The sequence below is a fragment of the Aythya fuligula genome, chromosome 17 (assembly GCF_009819795.1).
Source record: "Aythya fuligula isolate bAytFul2 chromosome 17, bAytFul2.pri, whole genome shotgun sequence".
Taxonomy (NCBI): domain Eukaryota; kingdom Metazoa; phylum Chordata; class Aves; order Anseriformes; family Anatidae; genus Aythya; species Aythya fuligula.
In genome coordinates, this window is record NC_045575.1 from 3816176 (window position 1) to 3837392 (window position 21217).

The window sequence follows — 21217 nt, forward strand, 5'->3', positions numbered from 1 at the left end:
GCACGCCACCCAGGGCAGGGGCACGAAGGCTGGGACATGAGGGCGATGCCTTCTCCCTGCCTCGACCTCAGGAAAACAACTTTTCCCTCCTGCTTCCTCCTGTGCATGAGCTTACAAAGGCTAACGGGGCATCGGCGAAGCAACACAGACACACACACACACCCCAGGGTTATTCACCCCGGGCACCACCGTGCTGATAGGGAGGCCGGGTTGCAGCAGTGCTGGCAGCTCGTATCTCCTGACCTCTTGCTTTCTTGGAGCCGTGCCTAACAAAGCTGCAAACAAACCAGCCAGGAAAGTCCGGCCACTTGCAGAAGTGTGACCTCAAGAGAGAAACCAGCCGCTACGACCACAACCGAGCCGGCGTCTGCCCAGACACCTCCTCGGTTTCTTCTTCTTTCTGCTTTTTCAAGTTAGCACGAAACGCTCTTGCAGAAGAGAAACACCCACCGAAGCAGCGAGGTGCTGGAGAAGCTGCAGGAGCTCCGAGAGGCTGCACGAAACCGAGAGCTGAGCTGGTGCAGTTGTTCCTGTTACAGTCACAGCAATAAAATCTCTAGGTTAAAGGTAGGGAGCGGGGACAAAGGAGTTTCCTGAAGTCTTTCCTCCGGATTAGAGGCAGAGCTGCAGCGTGTAATTACTGGCCAGGAGCTTAGCAGCATCACGCAGGCACGTTGTGCAGGATTTAGCACAACGAAAACACACCCTCACCGACCCCTCAGTTCCCTCCCTGGCTGGGAACAAAAAGCACCCTCCTCTCCCCCTACATCCCTAAACACAGCCTCCACGATCTGTTGAGCAAGGGCTTGGATAGCAAACCTCGTCCTCCCATTCCATTTCAGAAATCAAAGGGGCATTGATCATCGGGGGGGGGGAAAGCTAATAAACCCTCAGACGGGCACGTTCTGCCTCTGCTCTTTTTCGCCGGTACGCTTACAAAGGACCCACTGTTGCTCCAGGCTGCACTGCAAAGATCAGAGGCCACCTCATTAGGCATATTAACAAATATCACTGCCAAGGGCTGCTTCTCCCTGCTGGATCGCACAATGCCACTGTCTTTTGTCTCTGTCTGGGCGGCACCATCCTCCGAGGAGCCGCAGAGCGGCTTGGCAGGCGAGGGGCTGAGCGAAACCTCACTGCTGAGCTCTGGGAGAACGGCAATCACTTGCCCTAAACACTTAGGGAAACTGAGGCACCCGCAGGCTCTCCTCCCCTGGCTCCTTGCATGCTCCCGTGTCCTGTTGTGCCCGGCGAGATTTCTCCTCTGGCTCCAGCGCTGCGCGGTGCCGCAGCGGGCAGCTGGCCCTTCTGCTGGGACCCGGCTGATGGATTTGGTTCCAAGGCTTTAGTTCTGCGTGAGAAAGCTCCAACAGGAGACCGTGCCCAAAAGACACATTCCCATTGTTTGCTTGTTTATTCCAACTCTGATGGAAACTCTGCTGGAGCGATGCTCCTGGCGGTAACTTGGGCACAGCCCTGGGCTGACTCCTGAGATGTGCCTCCCTCCTGGGCTCCTGTCAACTCTGGGTACTAAAACAGCCTGAAGCATGAAAAAATTGACAACCAAAAGGCAAACTAAAAGGTGCCTGGCTTGTAACGCTCTTTTACCTGTTTTTGTGACTATTACAGCAACCCCACCACTTTTAAAGCCCTTGGTGCTCAGCACAGAGCCCAGCGCTGCTCCCCATGGTGCGCAGCCCCATGCTGCACGTCATGCCCACACACAACAGAACAAACCCACCCAGCAAACTGCTCGCCCCTTTCCTCCTCACCCCACCAGCACAAGCGAAGCACAGCAATGGGTTGTAGGGGAAGGATTTGGCCCTGGAAGGGCCAGCACAGCCAAATCAATTCCTGCCCTTCACGTGCCAGCCCAGGCGACGCCCAGGAGCGGTGTGGGACTTTGACACCGCTGCTGGATCCGCCGCAGGAGCCTGCAGCAGGCAGGAGAGTAAGGGAAGAAAATCAGGAGCTCGTACACAGCTGATGCATTGCCTTGAGTTTTGCATCATGGCTGACCTTGGGAGTGCTAATAGAGGCAAAGATTTAATGGCTCTGCAGCTGTAAAAATGGGGAATGCCTTGAACGCCCGTGGATGTTTACCCCTGCCAAGGCTGAAACAATCAAGGAGTGATTAAAAACAACAACCACCCTCTGCTAAGTACCCGAAATGTTTTTGCCACTTTATCTTTTTTTTTTTTTCTTGCATAAGGTCAACCTCTTAAAGGTTAATAAAATCTCGGTAAATATAAATAGGCTTCACAGTTTATCTTGCTACATGTGCTGCTGTTACTTAGAAACCATTTGCAGGGAGGTTAATTCAGGCCACACGGCTCCGAAGCACACGCTGTGCTCCCCGGGCGAATCAAACGGGGAAAGAAAATTCCTGCGGCACAGCCAGGGAAGGTAAAGGCTGTCTGCTGATAGCCCTGCACAGACACAACCAGCATGGAGCAGCCTGTCGGAAAGGTCGTTCTTGCAGCGTGCCAACCTTCCTTCATCATCCTCAGCGGATGCCTGAATCCTTCCAAATCCCCGCCTGAGGCTTGCCAGTGTGGAAGAAAAGCATCGCATCTGGAGACCTGGCTGGCTTGGAGAAACCACGCAGTCCGCAGGCAGAGGGAAGGGAGGCTCCTTAGATAAAGCAACAGTGACTCTTGTGGGCAGTTTCAAGTACTGCTGTGCTGCACAAGACACCCACGTCACACACACCAGGGCAGGCTGAAGCACTCGGTCCCTGTCCCGTGTGCAGCTGCTGCGGCAGAAGGAACCAGGCTAGGACGGACACAGCCCGCTGGCAAGCTGGGTTTTGGGGCTGCCAGGTGGCACATCCACGTCTTTGTACGTGACAGCCCTCGATGCAGCTCCCTTCTGTGAACTTGTCTCACAAACATCAGTGTTTCTGCTCTCCCCGCTAGCCCGGAGCTGCTGCTGCTGCTCTCAGAGTGCTCTCCCAGCTCCCCAAGGATCTTGGTCCCCGCTGCTGGTGAGCTCAAGCAGCGATAAATCCCCTTCCATCCCTGCCGGGAACAGAAAGCCCAGCCTGCCATGGAGGCTGTGGGTGATTTGGGATATTTCACACCGGGGCCCGTTTGTTTCCATGCCCAGGGTGGCAGCAGCTCTGGAGGCAAACCGCCCAATTCGGAGGCTGAGTGCAAGCTGGATGAGCCCAGCAAGAACCCTGGTCCCACCAGTCCCCAGCACCTCCCCACGAGCAGCAGGGCCAGAAGGAACCAGAGGCTCAACCAGTTAAACCAAACTGGGAGCGTGCTGCTCGAGCGTCACCCGCCACCGGTGCAGGAAGCGAGATTCGGGTATCTGTAATTTGGGGTGTGCCTCAAGGACTGCACGTCCTTACGTAACTCTTCCTCGTCCCACGGCCCCGCTGACCTCGCTGGTGGGTCCCACACCTCAGCAGGGTTCTCAGAGCCGACCTCCAGCCCACCAAGTGCCCAACAAAAAGCCCATCTCCTCTCCCCCCCTAAGCAAAGCCGGGAGCCCTGTGGAAGCCGCCGCTTCCACCTTAACGGCCTTGGCGCGAGGTTGCTTTTGTTTTTTTGGCTTTCACAATGGGGCCAGTCAAGGAGAGAAACTGTAACTCTGACTTCTGAGTCACTTGGCTCGGGTCCTCATGAATTACTTGGCTGCGAGCCTTCTGGGGGTTGCAGCCTCGTAAGGATGTGCGCAGCCACATGCGCGTCGGTGCCGGCGGAGGTGCGCGCGGGCGCTGCCGAGGCGCCGGGGTGAGACTGCCGAGGACACAAAGGGCCCACGAACTGCAGCACACCTGCCCAGGAGACCTTGGGCCAGGGCGAGAGGAGATGAAAGGAAGTCTGCTATTTGATCATAACTAATCACGGGTATTTAATTACCCAGGGACGTCTTTCATCAGCCAGCCAGTGCAAACAGAGTCGGGATCAAGCCTGCAAAGAGCGACGGGAAGGAGGCCGCCAGCAGCTGGCAAACCCATTGTACGGTGAGATTTATCGTGCGGGGCCGGAAACGGAGAAGCCTCCTGGCAACTCGACCCAAACAAAGCATTGCCAGTGAGACTGCAGATCTTAAATCACGGGACCCGCAGAGCACAGCAAGAACGCTCCAAGGTTAACCCAGACAAGGGAGCAGCGCGGGCACACGTAGAGATGTCGAGATGTCTGTGTCCCTGGGGGCAACGCTGGGAGCGGGGTGACAAGCCCTAATGGTGGCAGCAGGGTGCTGAGCCCTGCCGAGAGGGCAGGGAGCAGGATGTCCCTTCCACGGGTGGCTGCGCTCAGTCATTCCCTCGCTCTGAAATGGCCAGGGCGCAGCGATGCAGTGTCACCTGTTAGCCCACAGGCAGGTCACGTTCCTGGAAAACGAACTGTTCAGAGCTTTCTTGCAACATTCAGGAGCTCTTTCTGGGGAAGAAAAGCGAAGCAGATCTTCAGTTAATTCGCCTTGGAGCATTTCGATGGGCTAAACCAAGAGCACCCTGATGCCGCTGAGGAGGCAGCCGGTCATGCAGCCAGCAAGCTGCAGCTGTGCCTAGAAACTAGTCAGAGAAAGAAGCCATCCAGAGGTCTGCCAGCTTCCTAAATCACGTCCTGCAGGCCCACGATGCGTTCGGCTTTGAAGGCCCGAAGTCATCACCGTAATTCATCCACGTGTGAAAAAGTTGGTGCTGGTGATTCACCTGGCAGCTCCGAGGGCAGTGAGACCGCTGTGCTCTGAGGAGGGGGCGCCTTGGTGACACAGCCTGGCGGGTCCCTGCGGTGCCACCCCCTCGTGAAGATGCTCCCAGCGAGATGCCCAAATGCCTCCCTTGGGCAGCGGGTACAGCCACGGCCATGGCATTGAACATCAGGTTGGAAATTCATGCCCTGCCTCTTTAGTGCCTAGGAGCTTAGGACCAACAGGAGACAAACCCAAGCGAGTGCAGAAGCACTTCTGGACATGGGTTGGACACATTTGATGCCTTTGCCTCCCCTTGAAGCCCAAGCATTTCAGGATAGTCCATGCAAGAGAACCATGGACTGGCAAGAGCAACAAGCAGAAGGCTGCAGGGTGGCTGCGTCCTTTAGAAATTCATCACAAGGAAATGCTTCTGCCCTGGTACGTGCAAATAGAGAATAAAAGAGATGAGAAACCTTGAATGGGATGAGCGGGGAGCTGCTAGGTGAATTTCTAATGAGGAAAATGTCTACAAGCTCTAATAAAAAGAGCTGAAAGAGAATGCATTAGTAATTGCAGGGTTTGGAAGAGCATTTGTGTTACATGTCAGGCTTTTACTATGAATTTAGAGGCAATCCATTGCTACTAAACCCCCTAAACAGGCAGTAATGAAAAGATGACTTATATTTGCCAGAGTGACAAGTGATTTGGAAAGCTGTAGTTAGCAGCAGATTTTCAGAAGAAAGCTGTTCTGCTTTGGGGAAAAAGGGGGAGAGGCAGCTCAAAAAGAAAAAGGTATTCAGAAGCCCCTAAACCTCTCCGAACATCCAGATGAAAGATTTCCGTTCCGCACATTTCCCCCCAAGAAAAGCCATCAGCTGCAGACAGCAACACAAACGGGCTAACAGTACACACAGCTGGGCTGCCGCTGCATCTCGACATGCAAGAAAATCAGAAGCACACAAAGCTCTTGATCAGTTTTGTGCTAAATGTAAACTCAGACACCTCTGCGGGCATCTCGTGGGAACGCTGCCTGCTTTCAGCCCAGGATTTCTGAACTGCAGCACAGCAGCAAGGAGAAGCCCTTGCAAAGAGGGCTTAAAGCAAGCTCTGTAAGCAGCACCTTGCACGTGCTTACCCTGGGCTTTTCAGTTTTCCTCTGGGGTGCTTTTTCCGGGCTCAGAAGCTCACGTTTTGCTTTCCAACACAAACCCCACAGCCTGCGATTTCACCATGACTGCCTCGAGAAGGGGGAGGAGAGTCCTACCGGGCTGCTCTTCACGGCTGACCGAGTCGGAATCCACTGCAGCGGAGGCGAAGGCCCCCTCGGAGAATCTCTCTCCAGGAGGACAGCAGGTAATTGATCCTGCTCGTGTGCACGCCACGCCTTTGCTCAGACACTTGGCAGAACGAAGGTTAAAGCCTTCGGGGCCAGGAGCCTGGAGAACACGCAGCGACCCTACCAAAGCTGGGTAGGAAGAGCAGCTCTCACCCTGCACATCCACCAGCTGGCAAAACACCAACAGGACGAGGCACAGAACAGATGCGGTGGTGCTGAACTGGAGCACAATTAGGCGTCCTGTATTTCAGCAAGGTTTAAAAAAAAACAAAAAAAAACAAAAAACAAACCACGAGAAGTCTCCGCATCCCCTGACCTGCTGCAGAATCCATCAAGCAGCCTCCAGTTGGCACACCGCAAAGCTGGGAAATTCATAATGTGCATGAGCGTGGGCCAAGCTAGCTCTGGGAACAAGCTCACGCCATCCCCGTCGGTGTAAGAGCACTTCAATGCTCTCTGTGCTTGACGAGAGAGAGGCTGAGCGTTTCCCTCCAAGGAAGCAGGTACTGCGGGCACCAAGGCCCGTGTCCTGCCCCAGGTAGGTCAGCTCCTCGGCACAAAGCCCTCGGCTGTGCCTTGGGTCCCGCAGCAGCTGTAGCATGCAAAATTAAGCACGCTTGCCGGAAGCCTGCGCTCGCAGGTGAACCGGAGGGACCCGAGCAGGCGGGTAGCAGAGCACAGCGAGGCAGTCAAACAGGACTTAAAAGCTTCTGAAACTGCAGACACTGGGATGAACTGGGGCATGAAATTAATTTTAACTGCACTGAATAGGAGACAGGCCATAAAACTCCGCGGAAAAGAAGAGACCGGGAACGTTTGAGGAAGAGCAGGAAATCTTCCCGTAACTCCCCAGTCAGCTCTGCGAGCAGAAGTGACTCATCCCCGCTGAAAAGCAAAGCAAACAAGCAGGAGGAATTAAAGCAGTGTTGCAACGCGCAGAGTATCGCTGCAGAGAAATCGAGGAATTCTGGCTTTGTGATATTCAAATGCCTTCCCACTGACGCTTGCAAACATTCAACTGAGAAAAAAAAAAAATCACCCTAGGAAAAGCTGGGGGGGGAAAAAAAAAGGCATCTGTGAGTAGAAGCAGCCTGATCGTCCTTGCGTGGCCAGGTAGGAGGCTCCGAACCCACCTCCCATGGGATCCGTTTATTTTTAGGGCAACAGAGTCAGCAAACGGTGAGGTCTCGGGGACAGAATCACCCAGCAAGGTGCCAAAAGGCTTTTTCATCACGGCTAAACCTGCTTACGGTGAGGTTGTTCAGAAGAACCTGCACCAGCAGAACCATTCCAGCCCAGCAAAGCGCAGCCTGCGGTGCCCTGGCGGCTCCCCCCTGGTGCTGCAAGGCACCGGGCTGCTACCTCCATGCCCCTCGTGGGCTCCTGGGGAGAAGCCACACCAAGCCAGGGAGCAGAAATGCCCACAAGGAGGCTGTGGGTGGGATTTGGTCAGGATGCACAAGTTTAACACCTCCTCACCTTGGGCACACAACCGTGAAGCGTCTGCTCACTGCAACTGCTGAGACCTCGATTTTGTGCCTGGCCCTCAGGCACCCAAACATCCTCTACCGTGCAGCAAGGACACAAGAGGTGGGAGGACAGGACTCACCGATCTCCCCGCACTTCTCTGCAGGCAGCACAATAAAATCCAAACCCCATGACCTCTGAGACAGGCCCACGGTCAAAAGCAGCAAGCATCTGGAGCCTGGATAGCTTGAGGGCCTTTCCCTGACCTAGATATGTAAATGCGCCCGGCTGGCATCAATAACCAGCTGAAGACAGCTAATTGCAAGGTTTCTGGAAGGAGGAGATGGTGGCTTTTCATTAAAACGTGTGGTTTCCTTCCCATGCTTTTGCAGCATTAATCACCCAGAACATTAACCCCAGGGCTCCCTGCTTCAACCTCACCTTGGTTTTCAACCTCGCCTTGGTTTATCACCGCTACGGCCATGAGGGAGGGGAGCCCACGGCAGGGCTGGGACGACCTTCCCTTCCTACACACCAAGAGGAGAGGACAGCCTGCTGGGGAGGTGCTGGAAGCTGCTCCCACAACACTTCGCGTCCCATCACCAGCTTCACTCCTGCCCTGCGCAGTCACCGTCCCCTCCTGCTTGTGCCCATCTTCCACGCGGTAACAAAGGACAGGAAATCATTTAAATCGCAGGAAAACATCATCCCGAAACTACAAATACTGGCAAGGGAACGGAGAGTGGGTGAAGTAGCTGGATCTGCTATTAATTTGTTCTTCTGTGGACAAAGCTAGCCGGCAGCTTGAAATCGCCACCTCCAGCGCCCGGCTGGTGATGGAGAGCTTCAAGAGGAGGGGAGATCGGGGGACCCTGGCAGATGGTGGCATCCACATGCCTCAAGTGCCTGGGGTGGGTCACAGCCTGCAGTGTGAAGGGCACGTCCCCGGGCCAGCACCAACGCTGCACAGAATGGTTCATCAGCCGTAAACCCCCCGAACCAAGAGCCAAACCCAGGTGTGAGAGCAGGGGGCTGCAGGCTCGCGGTGAGCACAGACCCCGCGCCAGGCATCGTCTCTTCTCCCAAGGGTATAATCAGCACTGCTTTGTAATTCACGGCTTGAATCAGTAAAAGCTTGAGGGGGTGGCTCTGATTCCCTTTGCTGTTTCACATCTCCACAGCTAGCAGAGCACACCTGAGCGCGGCGCCCTGTGGGAGGCAGCCGGTGCGCAGGGCACACATCTGCCCACCGCATGCACCAAAATCCTGGGCAGCCCTTGCCCAAGGCTCCTGGCAACATCTGCCGAGCTCCAACTGGGGTAAACGCAGTGCCAAAGGCACGTTTGCTGCCTCCTCCTTCCCCCGGTGCTTGGGGACAGCAGCATTTAAACACCGCCAGCGCCTGACGCGCTCCCCTGAGCCCCGGCAGCAGAGCACAACAGCAGGAGCCCATTAACTCTTTCCCTGTAATTCCCCTGGCACCAATTAACATACTGCTGAAAAGCAGAAGATTATTAACTTTTGTTAATAGATTATTAAAGATGATTATCAGCAGCTGACCGAGCCCGTACCGAAATAGACTTGCTGCAGGCAGCGCCGAGCAGCCCGCTCACAGCAATCATCGCTTCATTCAAGCCAGATAAAAGTTTCAGATCTGGTTTGCCTATTCAAATTTCCAACAATAATCACAATTATCACTATTCTCATTATCTGTTATATTTCTTCTGTGTTCAGGAAGTCGTTGTGGTTATTAAATGCAAGTTGATGATTAAATCATGTATTGAGGTGATAAGTCATAAATTACATGATTGCTAAGTCTCAGTGAGTATCTCTGAAATAACCAGTTGTTATTAGACATTCAAGAGGTGCTTCAGGAAAATCTAATTGTAATTGCAACTTCTCATTTCACTTCAGCTTCCCCGCATGCAAACACACACACGCGCACGCTGGCAGCTGATTTCGTACTTCGGCATGCGTGAAACGAGACAAAAAAATAAAATAAAATAATAAAGCACCACACAGCTCGTCTCCTTCCCAAATGCCCTTGGACACCACTGTCACCCACACGGCAGAGCCACCCCCGAGCGTGGCACCGGGGAGGGCAGAGCTGCAGCACCACGGGGATGTGGCCCCCAGCCCCCTGCAGCCAGGGTGAGAGCCCTGCAGGAAAGCCCTGAGAGAGGAGCCAGGATTTGCTGCCACCACCCCCAGGAAAATCAACCGGCACCTTCAGCATCCGTCTCAGCTCCCAGAGATGGGTCGTGCTTCGGGCACCCCGAGCGGCGAGGCAGCAGCACTGGGAAGGTACGGACGGGGTCTGGGAGCGAGCGAGCATCCCCCGCCGCAGCCTAGCGCACAACCTGACATTTAGAAGAGCCTTTATTGCCCCGTACTTACATTTTAATGTTTTCATGGTATTGCCTGGTGTCTGAAGGCTGGTTGTATAACGGCTGAAATAAAGAAGAAAAATGAAGGCATAAATGGTACAGCCTGACATTTAGAAACTTAATCCTGGCTGCAACTGCCTCCCGTCCCCCCCCGCAGCCTCACCAGCCTGGGCGCAAAGGGACAGCAGCACCCGCAGCACCGCCCGGCCCCGTCCTCGTCCCCGTGCCCCCCGTGTCCCCTGCCGGAGGGAGCTGGCTGCCGGCAGCGCCGCCGAGTCCCCGCGCATCCCGGCGCAGCCCGTGGGAGGGCAGGCAGCGCCCGAGCTGGAAGCGTTTTGCTACGTAATGCCTGTAAAACACGGCCCGGCGCGCTGCCTGGCTGCTGGGCGCCTCCGAACAGACGACACGGGGGAGGCGAAGGGGAAAGGGGGGCCCGGGGAGCGGGCAGAGCCAGCCCGTGCGCTGCGCCTTGTTATGTCTACGCGGCGGCAGCAGCACGCCTGAGCTCCCCGCAGAGCCACCAGCAGGGACAGGAGGCAGGATGAGGCTGAGCCCCTGGGGTTTCCAGCAGTGCAAGGGGTGGGAGGGCAGCTGGGCACGTCCCCGCAGCCCCCCGGCACCCGTGTGGACAGTGGTGCTGCGCGTGATTTGCACAGAGGAGTGAGAGGTGTAGGGAGAGCCACCCCCTGCAGCCCATCGCTGCTGCGTCTTGGCACCAGCAGGTCGCCAGCTTCTTTTTTTTGGCTCCCCTTGGACGCGTCCCTCTTTGCTGGGGAGGCACAAGTGATCCCTCAGGTGCAGGGAGAGGTGGGGAGAGGAACCAGCATGGCCCTGAAGGCACAGTGGGGCATTTGGCACTCTGCACGGCTGCCAGAACAACACACCCGGACACCGTGCACCAGGAGAGGGGACAAGCCCCAGGAGGAGGTGTGTGCCCAGTGGGGTCTCCTCCCCGGGGGTATTTATCAGGAATGCTCTCAGGGCTGGGCACTTCTCACTTGGAAAGCTCAGAGGGACACAGACGCAGCTCACGAGAGGCAGGTCTGCACCTGCTTCTTAGTCAGAAATGGAGCCATGGCTCTGGAGCATCCCGTCCATGGCTCAACTCGAGGAGCCACGGGGCAGCCCTGACCAGCCACTGCTTCTCAGGAGGGCTGCAGGAACTGGAAGTGCTGGTAAATGAAGCACCTTTCTTGCCTCAGTGCTGACAAACAAAGCAAACAGGCTGGCACGTGACAAGGTGTGAATCTCCTCTGAGAGAAGGGGAGGCAGCCGTGTTTTGGTTTCTGTCTGGGTTAGAAGACTCCCGTGCACATGGGATGTCACCGATGCCCTGATGCTGCTCAGCTCACCGGAGGCTGCTGAATTATTTCCACTGCTCCTTATCTGGGACACGAGCAGGGAACCCGGGTGTTAACGGGCAGCCCCTGCACGCAGCACTTGCGCCATTCAGCAATAGGAGACTGGGATCCAAAGCCAAGTTCCACACAACAAGACCACCTCGAGGAGATTTCTGACTGCCCAGCACCGGGACTCAGCCCAGCGAGCCAGGAGACGAGTTTTACCTACCCCGTAACTAAATGCTAAAAAAACTAAATGCTAAAAAGAGGAGCGAGAGGCACCATCCTTCCTTCCTCTGAGCTGTCCGCAACCTGCCCAGAATGACAACTTCCTAAACGAGTAAGCAAAAGCAAACCTGAGGGGTTGGATGGCACGGGGACACGCTCACAACGTGCACGGCACTGCTGCACGGGAAGCAATGCGTACCACGTTCCTCTGGGGATGACATTTAGGAAAAACAAAATCGCCAGGCAAGCCGTGACTGGGAAATCCGTGGATTTACTGAAAGCTCTTTAAAAATAAAACAGAATGGAAGCCCTCGATTGCTTTCTGGTCACTGCAGCATTCAGAGCGCAAGTCTCAATGAAATTTCTCCCTAGGGGAAACACGGGGTCATTTTAAAATGGTCTCAGCTACACGGCAGGGATAACACGGGGATGCTCACGTTCACCAGCTACTACAAAACCTCAGCCTCAGGGCCCTGGCTGCTCCACCACTGCAGCACACACATCCCCGGGGGGCTCCGTGCTGCCAGGTGCCCCCGGTCCCAGTGCAGGGGGTGATTTCACAGCCAGGGAGCTCAGCCCTGGTGTAGGTCACGACCACTGGGCTCCCCAGTGCATCCTGCATCAGCTGGGGCTGATGCTGGGGCCCTGGGAGGAGGTGTAAGGGCACCCAGAAGCCCATCAGACAGGTTGGAAAAGCACCGCTAATGGGCAAAGGGCTTGGGGTGCAAATCTGCATGTCTAAAACATGCAGAGCACAGAAATGAGGATCCTCCAAAGAGAATCAAACACGAATCAGACCTCTTAAGGCAAAAAATGCAGGGCTGGTGCTTGTAGGTTCAAAGCAACAAGCAGCTGGGAAGGAAACCAACAGGAGCTGCTTCCTTACGATGCTCAGCTCCCAAGGACACAAATTTCAGCGCAGATCTCGTAGCCCAAAAGCTGTTTAAAAGACTCAAGTCAGGAGCTAAGAGTTTCCTACCAGAGCTGGGCCAGCACCCAGCAGCTTCCAACCGAGGGGAAATCCATGACACAGCCCCAAACCCCTGGGTAAGTCCCTACTTGTCCTATCCTGGATCGCTCTCAAAATCCCTTCTTCCACCTGATGCTGTTGGCAGGACCTGGGTGCTGGGAAGGGTCCCTCGCTGGGCAGGCAGATGGAGACACCCTGTGCGATGCACACAGAGCACAACGAGGGGCTGGCAGGGTTTGCTCAGCAGAGGTTTCCCCTCCCCATCGAGGAACAGGATGGAGAGACAGAGGAAAGTTTGCTCTGGGCTCTGGCCCAGCTCCCAAACTCCCCCGAAGACACAGGCTGGCTCTGGAGCATCAGCGCCCGAGGGAAAAGCATCAGCAAATCCAAAAAAAAAAAAAGAGGGGAAGAAAAAAAAAAAGGTGCGTGGGGGAAGGAAAGGAAGTGCACCATCTTTTGGATGAGGAAGCACCAGTCCCAGGCACCGCCAACCTTCAGCAGAAGGCCAAAGGGTTTGACCCCGGTGACTCAGAGGAAAAATAACGCGCCCTGCCTCCCCAGCGAGGAAGCGGGCTGCGACACGCAGCAGCGACCACTAATTCCCTTGTGACCTCTCCCTTCCGCACTTGGGGAAGACAGTGATTAGTCCCACCTCCGCACAGCAAGTCCAAATTACAGCCGATGAGCACAGCCAGGGCTGCTGCATCCACCCTGGCAGGACAGGCTCCCTCTGCTGCACCCCGCAGCTGGTGCAGCCTAAGGGATGCTGCCAGACCCGGGTCCGGCCCGCTCTGACCCTTCCAGCTGCTTCTCTCTGCACCATCCCTGCAGATGCATCATTTTTTCCAGCACCTTTCTCATCTTCAGCCCCTCAGGGGCTGTTTCCAGCCACCCCTCCAGCAATCAGCTGCTTGACTTCCAGCAAAATCGTGCTGGATGCTGGAGCAGCCCCGAAATGACAAGTTATTAAAGGTGTTTTTCTCGGTTTCTGTGTGCATGAGACAGAAATAGGACGTACGCAGGTCCCGATACCTGCAGGCAGCTGTGGCTGTGACTGGCGTGTGCTTTCAGAGCCCTTTCCCCAGCGCCCTCCTTCCCCTTTCCAGGGTGCCAGCGTCCTGTCGCGGGGCTGTGCGGTGCCAGAGCCCCCTCTGTGTCACCCTGCCCTGCCGCGGCGTGCGACAGAGGAGCCGAAGGGTTAACGCTCTCCGAAGAGGGCTGTGTGTGTGTGTGTGTGTGTGTTTCAATACTCATCTCAGCCACTTCGTTTCCTGCCTTGGTGCCGCGCCAGCGAGACGTCCTGGCCAGCAGCACACTTCCTTCTGACGGCTCAGACGCACACCGCCGGGGCGCTCGCCTCCCGGGGAGCTCTCCGAGGCTGGCCCCGCTCCAAACCCCCCGCGGGCAGAGGTGGCACTCACCAGCTCCACTTGGGGACCCAGTCCTTCCAGGATCCGGTGGGCAGCCTCTGCCTTCTTCTGCAGGGAGGGAAAGCAAAGAGGGGAGGAGGGAGAGAGAGAAGGGAGGGGGGAGAAAAGTTATTTCTGCTGCTGCTTTACAGCCCTCTGCTCCAGCGCCCCACCTGTGCCAAAACCCCTTCCCCAACAAATCCCTGCAGGCAACGGGCAGCGGCAGCTCGAGTTACCCCAACACACCACTGGGAGCTTCCCAGCACCCCAAGAAACCCCCCAAACCCCCCCAAAACCCGTCCTTGCCCCGCAGCCCCGGGCTCCTCCAGCTTTGGAGCTGCTGAACCGTGCACGTTACCTCGGCGCGGCCGCAGTGCGAGGAGGAGGGCGGGCGAGCCCACATGCACACAGAGATGCCCTTTCTAGGATTCATCGCTCCGCGAGCATGTGATCGTTCTACTCGAGCTGCCCTTGGCTCCTCGTTTTGCTCTCTCTTCCCTCCCCTCCCCGCAGCCGGGGAGCCCTCGGCTGCCCCCTCCCTCCCCAGCCAAACCTCCCTGCGCCTCTTAGAGAGAAACCCCGAACACGTGGCGGGGCTGCGGGGTGGTTACTAATTAAACAGGCCTGAAAAGAGCCATGGGCTCGCTGCGGCAGGAGCCTAAATAAAAGATGACATTTTCAGTAAACAGCACTTCCTCGCAAAGCCAGGCTTTTCCATTTCTGTTACTAACAGCCCAATAAATCAGGAGCGCTCCACGCCGCCGCCAAGGCACGGGGCTGATCCGACAGAGCCCGGTACCTGGCAGCGAGGGGGACAAGGAGATGGATTTTCAGAGGTGTTCAGTGAAACGGGTTATTTTACATGTGGGATAGGGGGAGAGGAAGCCCACGGCTGCCTAAAAGAGGGCTGCAGCAGCACGGACAGAGCTGAGCTTCCCAGGATTTAACCATGGGGCTGACTCACGCTGCTGTCTGGCACACGAGCACCAAGCCTCCATCTCCTTTCACTCCCTGCAGGATGCGCCCTCCAGGCTCGCAGGACACCCCACGTCTCACCAACCCCACACCTCTGTGGGTGCCCTGAGAGCCACGAGCTTCACCCCGACACCGAGCAAGGCCTCCCCACAGCACGGATGCAGGCAGTCGGTGTGCAAGCTCCTGGCTGGGGCTTTGCACACCCACACCCAGGCTGAGCTGCAGCCCCGGCCCCGAGCCGTGAGTCACCGTGCCCGCAGCCACGCTGCTGCTCCCCAGCAATGCACAACCCAGGCCGGGTGGGTGACGAGGAGGAGCCCCCAGCCCCTCCACTGACCGCTCTCGGGAGGCTGCGAAGCTTTGTGACACTCAGAAGTGCCCCCAAGGATGCTACCAGAGCCGTACCCACGAGCTGGGGTGGCAGAGCCCCTGCAAAATTAAGCCTGAACCCTGCGCTCCCCAATCCTCGCAGTGCCCTCACCCCTCCCACGGGCTCCTGGGGCAGAGCACAGCCACCTACAGCAGATTTTGGGCTCCAGACCAGGACAGGAGAGCAGGACACCTGCCTGGGATGCAATTTGCAGCTGGGCACCGCAGAGGCACAGCTCGAGCCCGGGCTGCAGCCCCCCAGCGGCCTCAGCCTGCATAACCCGCACGGCTCCGCACGCCCCGTGCCCGTCTGTGGCTGCAGCTCTGCCCCTTGCCTCTCCTCCTGCCCTCCGAGGGCATTTCAGCCACAAAATCAGGCAGAGCAGCGTACGAGCCTGCAGGCTAACCCATGCCTGAGCCACTCGTATCAGGGAGCTGTCGCATTTGGCCTCCCACAAGGAAATAAAGGGAAATCAAAAATATCAGCGCGGTCAAACCCAGCCCCTGCAGGGCTCCCCAGAAGAAGCTGGTGAGCACCGAGTGTTTCCACTGCTGTGCACCAGGATTCATTAACGGGAAGGAGCTACGCCTGCCCTGGGACCTGCCTGCTTGAAATATTCATGGTGCTACGGAGAACTCATAGCCAGAGCTTAATACTTCAGTCTCTGAGAGCAATAAAACCTGCTGATCTCACAGACCATCTGCATGGTGACATTAGGGCATCTTAAACAATTAAAATCGGGTAAGACTTTGGGCAGGGAAGGAAGGGGGGCACTAAAACTGGTATAGAACCCCCCGATCTGCTTCCAAGAGGGGACGTGGCCGAGCTCCCTCCTCCACACCAGCAATTCCCTGTGAGTGGGACACGTCCTCTGAGCAGAGTTTTTTCCAGGACGCCCCCAGGACAAAAAAAACAGCGCCTGATTAATTGCAGGCCGGTTAAATAACTGCGGGTTGGAGACTGCAGGCGCAGCCTCTCCCAGCAGCACCGGTGAAGGATGCCCGAGGATGCCCCAGCCACGAGTGGGTGCTGCCGGAGGGCTGCGGGTACAGCGCCAACAACGCGGAGAAAAGGCTGAACGTCCTCAGCCGCTGCGTTTGCCATGTTTAGACAACTTAATGAGACAGCCCAGAGGCAAATCACCATCGGCAGAACATGTGGCGAATCAGGAAGAATGACATGATTTGTCTTGCATTAACTGCCTGCAATGCACACGTCTCCAGAACGAAAGATCAGGAGGGAAAGCGATTCCGAGCACGTCATATCTCCGTACGCGCACAAAGCAATGCCTCTATCATGAAAGCCGCCCAATTAACACTTGACACGCACCGTAATTGCTGCTGCTCCTTGCTGCATTTATCAGATGGGAACGGAGCTGTCTGGAAGGCCAGGCAGAGCCACGCGGGAGCTGGTGGCAGAGCCAGGAACGACGGGTGGCTCCTACAGATGGGTCCCACCGCGCCGCGCTTCGTGCCAGCGCACAGACAGCTGCTGGAAAACCTGCTCCTGCATGGCCCAGCTACCTGAAACCCACTCGGGGATTTTAGGCAAACCTCAAATCTGCCAGCCCCAGGTCCTTCTGCACCCACAGGATCCTTGCAGGAGACCAGGGCCAGCCCTGCTGAATCCTTTCCTTTCCACAGGCACGGTACCGAGGACTTGACTCTGATTCCACGAGGAAGACGTTTCCTGGCTGACCCTCCAGGAGGAAACCGGAGAGTTCATCCCCACCTGCTGAACAACCCCCACCAGCAATCCCCGTTATTTAACAGAGGGGGACGATCAGGAAGCAAATCTAACCACTACTTCCAGCGAGACGCCCGAAGGTCCCCGCTGCTTTACAGCCCCTCCGCTGCTCCGCAGCTAATGACCCCTTTTCCGGAGCTGGTGCGGATCCTGAAATGTTGCAGAGCGCTCAGCAAGGAGGCCTTCGCAGCAGAACCGAAGCCCTGAGGCTGAATTTTGCTCCTGTTTACATCGGTTGCTTTGCTCAGGGTTTCATAGCAGCATGGGCATGAGCAAACTGGGGACACATCCTTCTAATCTGTGGGCACCGTTCGTGCTGACGGGTGGAGCTTCCCAGCACACACACGTTTTCCGAGGGATGGAGGGTCTCAAGGAGTGTGGCTGAGCCACAAATGTCAACCAGTGTCACCGCAGGTCCCATGGACACAAAAGGGGACCTGTAGACGTGGCAAGGAGCAGCACCTGCCCCCCAAAACCTCCCTCCCCAGCTCCTCCCACGGGCAGGGATGTGCAGATGGCTCTCACCTTGCAGGACTGGGCTCACACCTGGAAATAACGGGATCTTCACCAGCAGCAAAAACCTCCCTGCAGACTACAAAAACCTCTGCTCTCCCCTAAAAAGCATTTGGCTTCAAAGCAAACTCCAGCCTCTTTTTTTTGGATGGAACTTAAGCAAGGGGTGGGAGGGGAAGGGGGCAGGAGGGCAGCGTCCCAGCCACGTGAGCTCCCGCGGGGACGAGGAGCTGAGCCCACGAGGCAGCGCCGCACCCGAAGCCGAGCGGCTGGGACTTCACGTGGGCTCCTCTCGAAGCGAAGTTTAAAACGGGAAGATAAGGAAACACGGGGGTTATTTTGAGAAAGCGGATCTGAAATTAGGAGGCGGCATTTTCTTGGAATTGCTCCAGCCATCACTCCAAGCCGCTCCGCGCTGCTGCCGCTGAACTGTGCTCCCGGGGTTATTTATAGCAGCCCGTAGGCAGCAGGCTGCTGGCCGTGCTGGGGAATGTGAGCATTTCTATTTGGGACCCGGCCTGTCCTGCACGGAGATAAGCAAACCTTAAAGAGGCAGCAGGGTGGACAGGCTGGGCAAAAAGGAGAACGTGTGCGCTGCCCTGCTGGGACCAGACCCTCACCTTGCAGCGCTGGTTTCACCTGGAAGGATTTTAATTCCTAGGACTGAGGCTACCCATCTTTTCCCCTGCAGTCCCGGCCCCCTTCCTCCCAGAGAAAAACCACCCCAGAGCTCGCTGCCCTCCCAGAGGCAGGAGCTGAGCCTGCAGGACTCCCCTCGCACCCCTCCTGCCACAGCAGCGGTGGCAGATCCACCGCCGGGGACTCCCCGCCGCAATGCACGTAAGGGAGGTGACAAATGACTCATCACAAAGAGCAAGAAAGACAAGGAAAGGCGGCTGCGTGCTCATACCCGTCCTCGAGCATCCTGTGTGGAGCGTGACAAGCCGGTGGCTCTCCTGGCCCCCCGTGGCTGGGCACTGCCAGCCGGTTTCTGCGCTCTCCTGCTCTGCCCCCAGCGAGGGCAAATCCTGCTCCGGGGCTGGGCTGGGTTTCCACGTGCTCACACACAAACACAGCACCACGCTCCGTCATCTGGAGGGCTATGATGCCATGCAAAGGCGTGCAAATATGAAAAGTGATGTGCTGAGGTGGTGGGCACAGCCTGACAAAACCGCACAGAGGGCTTCTGGAAATCAGGCTCGGCACCGGGGCTGCTACGGGAAAAGCTTGGGGACTTCATCCAAGGAGCAGGCACCGTGCTACAGGGTTTGTGCTCCTCCCTCCTGATGTATTTTGAGTTCTTTGCACCTCTTGTCTTTAATTCCAGGACCTGAAGATGCATGACACATGGTATCTGGTCTGGACTGGTCGCATACAAAGCCTATAAGGCAGTGCACCGCCACGACATTCGGATCTGAAGCAGATTATTAGAAATAGACACCAAAATGATTAAAAAGAAAAGGCTATTTTCTTTAAAAGCTGAGGAAAAGTGAAAGAAATCTGAATCACTCCAGGCTAAGCATTTGAATGTTATTTTTTTGGAAATCTTGCTGTTAGGCAGCGGTGTTAATAGCTCCTAACCTCTGACCTTTCCGATTTTCCCCTGGATTACCGTACGCCACTGAGCCGAGGTGAGGCAAGCCCAGAGTGAAAGTCATCACCAACAGAAGCAAAATGAACGAGGCCCTTCCAGCAGCCAAGAGCAAAATGCCCCCATCCTGGCTACCACATCAACCAGAACTTGGAAAAAAAAAAAAAAAAAAACACAAAAACCCCTGCAGATTTAATGTTCAGATGGCGTTTCACTGATAAGGTTTTATTTACTGCAGCAGCTCCGTGCTGACGACGCAGGCCTGATTCTTCCCTTTCTAATGTAAATCAGGAGTTCATAGAAAATCAGTTACACAGACATAAAATCACCATGGGATCTGAGTCACGCTCTGTGCCTTTGAGTAGTTAAAGGCTAGATTATACTTTGCAATGCTAAAAGCGTTCATTTATTTATTCTCGTATTTATGGATGGGGCATTAATGCTTCATGAACGCGCGGATGAGGGTGAGCGGATAGCCAGGAATACGCTCGGCGCAGACACAACAGCAGCAGGGGGTGGAAAAAGTTCAAAACAACCCTTTGAATTCCAATTTTACAGCATAATGCTGAATTTATAGATAGATAGCTGTGCCCTTTTGAAGGAACAAGCACCGAGACAGAAAACGAATTAAAATTTAATCTTATTGATTTCCACCAACTCAATCCCCAGAGCGAGACAGGCGGTGCTGCCTGCTTCCCCTGCCTGCACTGCATCAAACCGGGTTTTTCGGAGAGCTGACAGCAGAGTGGGGAAGGGCTGGGGCGGCCGGGAGCTGTTGGCACCCGCAGCACGCAGGGGTCTCACCGCAGCCCTCGTCACGCTGCCGCGGGTCGCAGCACTCGGTGTCCCCGCTCCGGCACGGCGGTGACACGGAGGGCCAAGGCACGCAGCGTCCTGATGCGACCTCGCTGATCAAAAAGGGAACTCGGTGGTTTAGAGGAAAGCTGGCGTGCACTTGTTTGCAGGGATGGAGGCTGCTTTTTATCTGGCAGGCGGAGAGAGAATCCTGCCTGGCCTCGGTGCGCAGGGCTGCAGGGCTTTGCCTGCCCGCACCAGGCAACCCCGCTGCTCCACGCAGTGCCTGCAGGAACCCAGATGGCACAAGCACGCTGCCACAAGGGTGGGACAGCGAGTGTGAGCATGTCTGCGTGCACGTGTGCATGGTAGCTGATGGGGAATCTGGGTATGAAGGGGACTCTTTTAACCCAAAGCCCAGCACCAGTGGGCTGGGGGCTGCTCTGCACAGCCTCCTCCAGGCAATGCCGGTGCAGGAGAGCTCGGCGAGCCTGAGACAGGCTCAGGGAGCAATTCAGAGCCACACTGCCCTCCCTGCATGCCTAACAAGGGGCCTGCAGGCTGCAGCTCAGAGCACAGAAATGTCTGCAAGGCCAGGTACGTCACAGCAATTTCAGGGGAATTGGATGCAAGGAATCCCACGAACAACCCAGCAGAATAAAACCACGGCTAAAAACACAGCCAGAGGATCTGCCCTGCTTATGGGGATTTGACATGAAAGGGAGATAAATTCCCTCAATATAATAACACATCGCAGAGGTGCAAATTGAAGCCCATGAACAGTCTGTGCCACAGCTACTGCCACAGAGGTGTCAGACCCAGCAGGAATCAGCTTCCCTCCCACAGGGGAGACACCGAAGGTCGCTCACACGGTTTAATTTAGGAGATCCCTCCTGGCTGCACTGCAGTCAACCTCTAGCAGCAGATGCCCATCATAATCTGGTTTCTCTGGGTAGCCCAGCACCACCCCATTGATGCCCAGCTCTGGGTGTGACAGCGGGATGGAAATCGCACCCCACCACTCCACCACTTGCCCTGTGGCCCATGGCACCCGGCCAAGGTGGCCCTGAGCTCCCCTCCGCTCACAAACAGGCTCCCTCTACCACTTTCTAAAGCATCTCAGCCATTCCAGCACCTATCACTGGTTTTCAACATATTTCTGTCTCTTCAAGGGCTAAAAACCACTTCTGAAAATAGGACTCAGATCCTTTTGAAAATGCTGCCCCGTTGTTTATTCCTGTTTCTGTCTATGCAAAATAACAAAAAATATTAAATCGCGTTCTCATACGTCCTTTTAGGTGTGTTAAGACAGTTTACACTCACAGCTGAAATTTTGGCTTTGGGACAGGTGTGTGTGTGCTATTCTGCACTGCACTGCAGGCATTTCCCAAGAGGTGTTTATTCAGGTGCAATTTCTCAGCTCATCTTGAAGACGAG

At 56.0% G+C, this 21217-nt stretch overlaps 1 protein-coding gene across 14 annotated transcripts in view; it reads right to left on the minus strand.

Annotated features, from left to right (window-relative positions):
* The window catches only part of NCOR2 (nuclear receptor corepressor 2), a 222326-nt gene that overhangs the window by 87897 nt on the left and 113212 nt on the right, over positions 1–21217 (minus strand). For all 14 annotated transcript variants that reach the window (XM_032198747.1, XM_032198746.1, XM_032198739.1 and 11 more), the window contains exons 7-8: positions 13803–13859; positions 9854–9906 (exon numbers count right to left, since the gene is read on the minus strand). In XM_032198747.1, coding sequence (XP_032054638.1) covers positions 9854–9906; positions 13803–13859 — 110 coding nt within the window. The remainder of the gene's footprint in view (positions 1–9853; positions 9907–13802; positions 13860–21217) is intronic.